The sequence below is a fragment of the Rhagoletis pomonella genome, unplaced genomic scaffold, assembly GCF_013731165.1.
Source record: "Rhagoletis pomonella isolate Grant_MI unplaced genomic scaffold, Rhpom_1.0 Rhpom_scaffold_00004, whole genome shotgun sequence".
In the NCBI taxonomy this organism is placed as follows: domain Eukaryota; kingdom Metazoa; phylum Arthropoda; class Insecta; order Diptera; family Tephritidae; genus Rhagoletis; species Rhagoletis pomonella.
In genome coordinates this window covers 48537034-48548491 of record NW_023458558.1, presented here as the reverse complement: position 1 = coordinate 48548491, position 11458 = coordinate 48537034, and the positions used below count along the sequence as shown (strand labels likewise).

Below are 11458 nucleotides of genomic sequence, written 5' to 3'. Positions count from 1 at the left end.
GTGACCGAAACTCCAACACAAACGCAAATTTTATGGTGTTACTAACCACAATATGTGATAACTTGGCTGCAATTTTTGTAAACTAGCCACCTTGTTGTCAAACATGTTGGATCGTGTAAACATGACAGGTTGTTGTTGTTGTAGGTTCGGCTGCTGTGGGAACAAATTGAGTATTCTTTTAAGAGTCATATTGTAATAACTTTAAAGCAAACTGCAACTGCAGTTGTGGTTATTAAAGAAAATAGAGAATATCTAGCAATTTCGGTCAAAGAACGTAAATCCAAAGAACGTAAATCTATAAGATTGTAATTGATTATAATTGTAGCGAGTGTGAACATGAGGAGCGTGCCTTTTTTTTTCATCCAATCACAAAACGTATTTGGGCAAAAGAGAAAGCACGCTCCTGGCAACAACTATTATGCCTGGATTATAATGGAAGTAACGGAACGGAGTGAGCTGTCACTTAATTATCTATTGTATGGGTAATGAATTCAAACGATTATAATGCACTTGAACGCATCGTAAAACGGAAGCATCTAAAACCAATAGATCCTTACGAATTCGCCGCGATTTGTTACGATTCGCCCCGTGCATTATAATCCAGGCATTACAATTATAACGTGTTGTCTCTTCTTATAGATTTACGTTCTTTGGTAAATCTATTCAATCAAAGAACGTAAAGCTATTGGAATAGAAAGCGTCAGAATTATGATGACGCGGTCCATCTGGCAACGCTGGTGGCCCTCACGATTCGTTAAATCTTCGTTCGTGTTCATAACGTTTACGTGTTTCATTCAATGTGGATGTTGGAAAATCGAGTGCAATGTTAAATAAAAAAAATCTTTGTGTCGCAGAGAATTTCGTTAATAATTAAATGTATCGAACTAGTGTGAAAACAATGATTTTTGTAAAATATATAAAGTGTTTCACAACAAACAAAACCTGTTTAAAATTCTTGCTATTTTCGCCAGGTGCAGTTTTATGAATGAATAAGAAAACGCAGCGAATGAGCAACAAAGCAAACTGAAAAATTTAATAGGAAAGAACTCAAAAATACACAAAGAGTTGAAAACCAGTGATTATAGTGAACAAAGTTAAGAAAAACGTACTTTGGACTGTGTAAATACCAGAGGCAAAAAAGAAAAAAACTTGCTTCTTGCGAAAATACATTGCGTACATATTGCAAAATTCACGCCCACGGACGGAAACATATCGATAAGTGCATACAAAAGTATTTGTGAAAATGTCTGGTCAACGTGTCAATGTGAATGCCGCTGAAAAGGATGTGGAGAAGTTTATAAAATTTTTGGTGTTGAAGTCAACTCAAGTGGTTGTTCAGTCGCGCTTAGGTGAAAAAATTCAGACTCCATGTAATCCACTCGCTACGAATAGTGATTGGTTCAACATAGTTATACAGGATCATCCTGATATTTACGCTGAAACGAAGCGTGCTTTAGCACTAGAACCAGGCCAAAGTATATTAAAGCGCTTGCCATTATGTGTGGAAATTTCGCTACGAACTGTAGAAGGAGATCAAATGGTGCTGGAAGTTTGGTCGTTAGATATGCAATTACCTGGATGTCATAAATATTGTAAAGACGACATATGCGAAGTACTCATAAAGAATGCAGAAAACGGAAAGGGAGGCGTTGCAAACGGCACTGGAGCGCCTTTATCAGAGCAGCAAACATTGAAAGCAGCGCACGCCATATACAATCGAATGGGCATATTATTGAAATCTCTAATCTCGTTAACGCGCGCAACTCCTGGATACAAATTATCGCGACGTCAATGTCCAGAAATTTATGGGATTTACTATCGTATATATGTGGATCGGCCACAGCTACATACATTGGGCGAAGGCCATAAAAATGTTAAAATCGGGCAGTTAAACACAATAGTTGGTACCTTAAGCATGTCAGTATCTTATCGTACCAAAATGACGATCACACCCACTGCAGCTGATACACACAATGGCGAATGCAATACAATTATGCTAAAATCTGATCATTTTAGGCGTGCTGATTCTTCGCCAACACAAAACGTGTCATTAAATGGCTTGAAAAGAGGCAACGGGACTAATGGCGAACGAAAAATTGTTGATATTGAAAAGCCATTGCGTCCAGGAGCATTCACTGATGTCGGAAAGCTGCGCCAATGGACTGAAAAAGATTATGTTTTACCAGAAACACCACCTTTCGAATGGTTATTACGACGTCCACGCCACGAGAGTGGAGGGTCTGCTGGTTCAGTAGAGTCATTAAATAGAAAAAGCGACGGTAGCGCAATAGCACCAAACACATATAATGGACAAGAGCAATGTGTGCAAAACAACAACGATGGTACCGGCTGTAGCGCGGACAACAGCACAAAAGCTATAAATAATAACAACGTTATGGCGTTTAAGAGTTTAGAGAATGGGCCAAATGGTATGCAGCCAAAATCTCCAACTGATTCTGCAACGCTGTCTCAGTCGCCTATAAAAAGTCTTCTTATACCTGCCCCCACAACATCGCGTCACAGTACAACGCAAACTCATCAACAATCACGTCGCCCAGATGATGATAGCTTGCTCAAGGAGTTAAATTTTCCTTTTGCCTTACCCAATTCACATGTGAATGACTTGGCGAAATTTTATCGGGATTGTTATCATGCGCCGCCACTACTCGGATTAAACGAAACACAGCCGGAGGCAGCGGTGGAACAATTAGAGGAATTTGAAACATCTTTAGAAGACTACGACGAACTAGTTTCGCAACTAGGATTAAGTACATCATCTTCTACGGGTAGCCGCAGCAGCGGTGGATTGCAAATGAGCAACTAATATCAACAAAATGGGGTAAAAGACCAATGGATACTAGTATAAGTACATTCATATATAAATAATAGATAGTTACATAGAAAAAGTGTAAGCACGAAAGCCGAAGAACTATTCATTAGAATTACGAACAAACGACTAGGCTTGCATTTCTTTAATTTTGCATTATTTATTATTAATTTTTTATGAACATAAGTTTTACATATGTTTATATGCATGTATGTACATATATAATGAGACTTATTTATTAAGTGTTTACATTTAATAAATTCATAATTATTGTTAAATTGAAAATATTAAAACAATTTGTTATGGAAACAAACACTGTGTGCAGAAAACTTTAGCACGATACTTTTGCTCATATCATAAAATGAATATCTTTTACACACGTAAACATGTATGTACGTAGTACACTACATTTATGTGCAAATATATGTGTGTATTTGCGAAATCGGTGTCAAAACATGTCAAAAAGACTGTAAAAATGTATTTGCTTTAAGAAAATTACCACTGCTAACTTCTCTGCACACGGGATTGTTTAGTGCCTTCTCTAACAAATATTTTGCTATGAAAATGTAAATGAAATACTGATATAATTTACCACTATTGTGTTAAAGATGAAGGCATACATATGTAATAATTGACTTTAAATATGTAAAAAATTAAAAAAATCTAACAAAATAAAATAGGTTCAAAAATTAAGATTTTTACAAAATTCTTTGCATGTAAATGGCGAAAGAAGCACTCAATATTTTTGTTTTCTTAAAAAAAAAACGATATGTATCAATCGTGTAGTGTATGCATAATAAATAGCAATTTCATTTAAGTAATTACACTTCAAAGTTCTTTAGACACGCGTATATATGTACATATGCACACACACTTGTATGTACATAAGTATGTAAATGCATCCATGTAATTAAAATCATACATACATACATATACGAAATATATTGAAAAAAGCGGACTCAGTAAATCATGAATTTTGTTTATGGGGCTGTGGACGTTTTAAAAGGTCAAGTAAAGGCAAGTAAATAAGCATACAATTGGCCAGCTTTTGATTTCAGCAAAACTAAAACTATTTTAACAATGCGCTTTCGGATGAACAAAGTTTTAAAAATTTCAGCCCAATAATGATTACTTTAGCACCATTCCACAATATTTTCGGCGGAAGTTTTATGATCCACAACAAAAAATCGCATAGTACATACATAACACCGAACGACAAAACCAAAAAAAATTTCAAAACACACGAAAGAATCGATATAATAAAGCAAAACTGCGATTTTAGTTTTTCACTCCGGTGTCAGGATTTTTTTCAAAGGACTTTGAAATTTTAAACATATGATTAATTCAAAAAATTACTTTAAAATTTCAGTGCAATGTAAAATAACAATATGGGTACCAAATGAGAGAGAAAGTTTTGTAGAATTTAAAAACAATTAAGTTCTTTGGTTTACCAGGACGAATAGGTGTTGAAAGGGCGCATTTAATACATTTAATCTTTTTAAGTTAATTAAGTTTGTAGGACGAAAATCGATGATGACGGCGTGTGTACATATATTAGTCCTCAAACAATATTTTTTTTTCAAAAATAAATTTAGCAAATTTTCAAGGATATTTAAGGGCACATTTTTTAAAGTTTATTTTCCAAAAAAGTTATTCTGTTATAATTCTACAGAATTTTTTCTTTTGTATGATACCGTTATTGTTTCTACATTGCACAGAATTTTTAAAATAATTTTTTGAAATAATCATATATTTTAAATTTCAAAGTCCTTTAAAAAATCCTGACGCCAAAGAGAAAAAGTATGTACGCAGTTTTACTATAATTTACGCATATTTTTGCGAATATATACATTTTTTTGTGTGTAAAATTTACTGTCGCATTGTAATACATATGCATGTATTATATATGGATGTACAGTGGTGGAAACTTTTTACTTTGACCAGTTTTGGCTATTTTACTTTGTTTATTCGATGTTTAATGTTTTTGTATAAAAGTCTAGCGCAATATATAACACACACTATCATAGGCGTAGCCAGGTAGGGGCAGGGGGGTGCTCGAGCCGCCCCCCTAACTTTCAAATTTTCCTTATATATAAATAAAATAGTACCCCGAAATGCCAGCTTAATAGGGTCGAGCCCCCCCTAAATTTCATTCTGGCTACGCCGATGCACACTATATAAATCCATATTTCAAAATTTGTACAAAAATTATAAAAATTCAACAAATTTTAACAAAATCCTCCAAAAATTTCCGACTTTCTAATCAGATTTTTTTTGGAAAATTTTGGGTATGCAGTTTCATAGCCCATTAAATTTTAGTGGGTAAAAGGGCAAACCGCAAGACGCTAGAAAATCGCAATCTTTATCTAACAAATACAATATATGTAAATCTAAATTTTAGTTTAGTTGTCACAACTGGTAAATAGTGTAGAATTCTTGAAAATCAATATTTTTCGATCGGAAAACTTGGTTTTTCTTTCCAATAACAATACCCAATTGTTTATTTAACCCTTTTTTAATATTAACAATTCTTTATAGACCCCTAAAAACCCTAAAAACTGCAATGGAGCCGCCCATAAAGAATCTTTAGTGTTAAAAAACGCTAAAATAAACAATTGGGTATTTTTACTGAAAGCCACCTGAAGAGAAAAAAAGCTTTCCGAGAAAAAAATATTGATTTTTAAGAATTCTATACCATTTCTATGAAAAAAAAGTTTTTCGCTCATTTTGGAGTATGCATCTATAGTATGGAATCCTAGCTATCAAATTCATAGTGACAGGCTCGAATCAGTGCAGAAACAGTTCCTGTTATTTGCCCTCAAAAATTTATGTTGGGACTCGTCTAAAAATCTCCCACCCTACAAGGATCGCCTGAAGCTTATAGATTTGCCGACGCTTCAGAGTCGTAGAGAGATGCTTGGTGTTCTTTTTTTAATTAAATTAATGAACGGGATGGTCAGTAGTCCCTTTTTACTGAGTGAGATAAATTTTTGTATTCCTACAAGACCCACGAGACATTTTAAACCTATTGTGTTGAGTATTTGTAAATCAAACTTTGAAATGCATGATGCTTTTCGGTGCTTATGCCAAGATTTTAACAAGCATTATGATTGCATCGACATATCTGAATCGCTTTTTGTAATAAAGAAAACATTGCTCAACAAGTTAACTAAATAAACTAATATCTGCAACCGTGAACGAAAAAATTACACAATATCTATGACTGCTTAGTACAATTGTAACGGCTTCGTATATTTCCGCGACCGCGTAGGACAATAGGAGCAGGGATCGGAAACTCGGCCTTTCCGACCTCGCCCAACAGTTCGTCTATAGCGTGGAGCGGAAACTAGGACTTTCCGCCTGCCTCACTTACAAAGTAACGACTACGGGAACATGGATCGGAAGCTCGGCCTTTCCGACCATGATCAACGGCCTGTAAACAGGGCGGAGCGGAAACTAGGTCTTTCCGCCCGCCGCACACAAAAGTAGACTGGAGACAAGGCCTCGCCAGCTACCCAAATTGCTATTGAATATCATTGTTATCTTTACAAGTTAATATTTATAATTATTTCACTCTGTAATGTATCACACATACTTAAATATTCTAAATCTTTTTATCTCAACTGTCTGTAAGAAAACATTTTTCTGTAGACTAAATAAATAAATAAATAAATAAATAAATATAAAAAATACACGGCAGTCGTCTTAGCTGAGTGGTTGAGGGTTCGTACTACCTCGGACGTTCTCAATCACTTTTGAAATGATCGAAACTGCTCTTAAAGTTGCATATTTCAAAAAGAAAAAATTAGAAGAAATTATGCAAAAAACAGCGAATTCGACTCACCTACGATCGTCGGGCCTACGTAACAGGAAATACCCACATTTATATCTGGCCAAAGACTGCCGCTGTTTATCTTTGTATCGAGAATCATAAATAAATTGTTGGACCAGATTGCCTTTGAAGAGGAAACTTGCGTTAAATTCCATGATGTTAAAGGATAATAGGTTAACGGATATAATGAGGACAGATGGCTTGACCGAGACCAGGCCGATGGGTAAGGTCAAAACAATATCGGTGGTGATGGGTATCCACAGCTATCATGAAATTTGTACGCAGCCTGTTCAATAAAGCTGAGCTTAGGGGATGATGGGAGGAATAATCAAAGAAATACTGCAAGGACATCAGAAAGGCCAAAATACAACTTTCCTCGAAGGCACCTCCAATACTTAAGCAGTCGCGAGACTAAAACGAGCTTCAGCGCCTGAGCTATCAGATGGTACCGTCATAGGTAGCGAAGAAGAAAGGACAATTGTTCTAATTACCACCAGGAAAATAACATTGGTGGGTATAGGTAGCATGACTCTGGATGAGTCGTGGTTAACGTCGCCACAGAAGTTAATTAAATATCGACAGCTGAATGGAAGATCGACCTATCTTGGCAGCTGATTCGAAGACGCCCTATCCTATGCCTATTGGAAAACGGAGATTACAACTCGAAGGGGGTAGTTGCTCATTTTAAGTACAATCAATCGAACAAAAACTGAGAAATAAACTTTGCTGTTCACCCCACGTTTTTTGCACTTACCTGAGCTCTTAACTACAGTTAATCTCTTGGTGGAAATGGGCTATTAGATAGGACGTTTTCGAACCGGCTGCCGAGATAGGTCGATCTTAAACTCGTCCGTCGATATGTGGGACTAATCCTGGACACCAAACGTCCATGGATGAAACATGCGGGCACTACCATTCCCAAAGCAACGAAAGCCTTATTGGTATGTATGGAAGCGTCTGACGAGCAAGTCCTGGTTGATGTACTCCAAAATGGCTGTACACCAACTTGAGCCATTTAAAACGAATTCTACTAAGCTTTGTTAGAGAGGAATTTGGGAAAGGTATGGTCATGTCCTCTAAGAATATATCAGAGCTAGAGTGTTCGCTTCCGCTAGCTCTACTTCCAATAGAAGACATTGGAAGATAGTTTTTAAAAAGGCGGTTAAAATGGACTTATTCAGCTAAGGATTATAGACTCTTTCAGGCTGTCCTTTGAGAGACTATTCAGGCTGTCAGAAAGAAAAGAAGCAGTGTGTTCCTATAAGGAAATATCTAAGCATATTTACCTTAGTATTCGCAACGAGATCAAGCTAGTATGGCTACTAGGCCCTAGGCTTTTAACTGCGCAAAGGTACACAAACCCGGTTTTTTAACAATAAGTCATGATTTTGTGGGTATCGACAAGACCTGCATACATATACAAATATAACATCACTTCCCAGATGTTTCTACCTCATTCTTTTTTGTAGCACTGTGTTATTTAAGAAATGAATTGAAGTTAAACAAACAGGCATAAGTAAAGAATAAGCCCCCTCAAGCCTAAAAAAGGAAAAGGTGGGCGTGGTACCCCTTCTCCCACTGATTCTAACGATATTAAAATTAATAGTGGTCAGGGGGTGGTTGTTCGATAGCAGTAAGGAGGAATATTCGAACAGTATTGAACCGATTTTGAAAGTGTGGGCATGGTTGGAAAGTTAATTAAAATACCTCTCATATGAAATGTGTGTCTGTATATATAAAATACGTATGTATTTATATATATGTTTCGAGAAAAGCAAAAAAAAACAAAACGAAAGTTTGCCATTATTTTTATAAAAATTGCCATTTTTCTTTAAAAATGCGTTATTAACTATATGTAAAAATATGTTTATTTAAAAGAGCATAAAAATACCTTTCATTTGATATACATATCTAGTATACATATGTACGTATGTATGCGTATTTGACGTATAATTTCAAAGATTTTGTTTTCTAAATTTTCGCCTGCAGTGGTTTTTTTTTTAATAAAATATTAAATAAAAAATCGCGAAATGTGTTTATTGTACTGCGGTAAGAAAAAGGAGAACTATATTTATTGATGAGGGTTATGCTCCTGAGCATGTTCGTTGAAGCAGAAAGCCGCCAACCCTCAGACAACAGCGGCAAAAAAAAAAATTAAAATTAAAATCAGTAAACAGAGGCAGTCACGCTCACTTTTTCTCTAGCTCAACGGGCCCTAATGTTAACTTTTTCAAACAAATACTTCAAACCACATTTAATATTGCTCTGATTCATACTAAAAAAATTCACTTATATGTACATAGATATGTGATATATACATACATTTGTACATACATATGTACTTATATGCTTTCATATGTATGTATTTACTTAGGTTGTACGAATGTTTTATGTGTATATACATATGTATGTACATGTGAACAAACATATGTACATACATATGTAAATAGCGTATCAAAACTTTAATGAAATCAGGAAACAATTAGCAAATCTATCTATGTACTCACATTCATACTTACATAGAAACAGTTATAAAAAACAAGTAATTTTTAAGCAGAAAACACAACCGACTTCAATTCTCATATACAAATATAGGAGTATCGTTAATTTTTTTATGATTTAATGCATTTTATGAAGGATCTAAACAAAATTAGCATGTGACCACTTGTGAGACACTACCTTTCGAATAGAAAAAGAATTATCGAAATCATTGACGTGGTCCAAAGTTATGCGGTAATATACATACACATAAAAGAAAACAAAAAAATATTCCGACGAATTGATAACCTTCTCCTTTTTTAAACGACTTCCAAAAAAGTCAGTTCGTCGGAATGTTTTTTTTCTTTTTTTATGTATGTTGCCGCATAACTTTGGGCCACGTCAACCGAATTTGACCATTATTTTTGCATCGGAAAGGTAGGTAGTGTCTCAGAGGTGGCCCCACACAAATCTGGTTTAGATCTAATCATTGGATCATGAAATATATATATATATATATTTTATATGAGAATATAAGTCGGGTTTTTTACTTACTTTTTTTGAAGTCAGCCGAGGAAGAAAATGTGATTTTAACGCTTGTATCTACTTACATACAAACATATATACATACAATATTAGATAGTACACATCTATTGGATTCAAGCGAAAGCAAATATAGTTGCTAAACTAAAAAATTACATAAATACAAATACGCATACATGCAAGCATACGCATATTTATATTGTTTTTATCGTGCACTAATTAGATTGTCTGCGGTGTAATGTTGTTATGCAGGAAATTTATTTATTCTTCTTTTTGCTGACAGTGCTGAAGGTCAAGCCATTTTTGTCTATTTTGACCAGCGTTTCTTTACGACTACGATTTGCATGTATTGTTGCAATTGTCTTATTTTGCGCTATAGTCGTTGCTCGGTTTAGGCCGACACATGTACATTAGGGTGGTAAAAGTTTAAAACGTTAATCTCTCGCCCCCTAGGATTTTTTCTAAATGGAATAAAAAAATACCCGACCTTTTTTTTGTTTAAACAAAAATTGAATTTAGAACTGTCACAAAGCCCATGACGTTTGCCATGTATTTTGTACGAAAAAAAAACACTTTTTCGTAGAAGTGAAATAGCATGCTTGAAAATCAATATCGATCAGAAAACTATGCTTCTCTTCAGAAGACTTCCAACAATAATACCCAATTGTTTATTTTATAATTTTTTAATACTAACGATTTGTTATGGGTTTTTGGGAGACCTACAAAAAATAGTTAATAATAAAAAAATGGTAAAATAAACAATTGTGTAGTGTTACTGGAAGTCTCCTAAAGAGAAACAAAGTTTTCCGATACAAAAATATTGATTTTAAAGAATTATATTCCATTTCTACGGAAAAGTGTTTTCGCCTATATAAAATAGGTATGCAGGTACATGGAAAACTTCATAGGCTTTGAGGCGGTTCTAAATCCATTTTTTTCAACAAAAAATACGAGTCTTATTTTTTCACATTTCGAAAAATTCCAAGGGGAAGAGAGATTACCATTTTAAACTCCCCACTGCTTTTTTGGGCTACCCTAATGTACATACATTTGTACATGCATATGTATGCATATATGTACATTCTGTACTTATTTTTGTTCACACCTTCTCGTTGGCTTAATATGCGAGAGAATCCGTAATTCTTTGCAAAAATAAAAAGTTGATGCCGTCACTGTTTGGCGCCTATTATAACAGGTGCAGTTTTAAAATAATGTGAAATATTTTGTAGTGATCTCTTTACACTAAAAAATTGGCTAGAAATGTTTTCGGCTTTTTCGCAGTTAGACAATCGAATTTTTTAAGAAATAGGTTCAACAGGTTAGCTGATTACACCGTGCGATAAAAACAAACAAAAAATCAAAATACATGAAACAATCACGAGACTATAGTTAGATATGTTTTCGTATTTTCCAGCAAAAAATTTTTTGTCCTAAACTTCGTAAAATTCAATTCGCCAGCCATAGATATCTCCTTATTTACAAAAAAAAAAAATAAATTATGTATTTCATCTATGTAGTCATAACACATACCAAACCAAACTTTTATGAAGCTAGTTAACAAATAAAGAATAAAAAATGTACCTATACCGCCCAATTCTGTGTTTTCTTGATGAATTATTTGTAAAGAAATTTTATCAAGATTTTTAACTAGCAAAAGCTTCCTTCACATTTCAACACGAAAAAAAAAAAGAATTAAAAAGCAAAAAAACGTGTGACTGCCGTAGCCGAGTACGTAGAGATGACTATGTATAATTCCGCGTTCAATTGCCGGTACTTGC

The 11458-nt window shown here is 34.6% G+C and overlaps 1 protein-coding gene across 1 annotated transcript; it reads left to right on the top strand.

Annotated features, from left to right (window-relative positions):
- The first annotated feature begins 787 nt into the window (after positions 1 to 787).
- LOC118737692 (autophagy-related protein 13 homolog) lies at positions 788 to 4060 on the top strand. The gene is made up of 2 exons (XM_036468387.1): positions 788 to 876; positions 972 to 4060. The coding sequence occupies exon 2, from the start codon at positions 1244 to 1246 to the stop codon at positions 2822 to 2824; it is 1581 nt and encodes a 526-aa protein (XP_036324280.1). The 5' UTR covers positions 788 to 876; positions 972 to 1243; the 3' UTR covers positions 2825 to 4060.
- The last annotated feature ends 7398 nt before the right edge of the window (positions 4061 to 11458 follow it).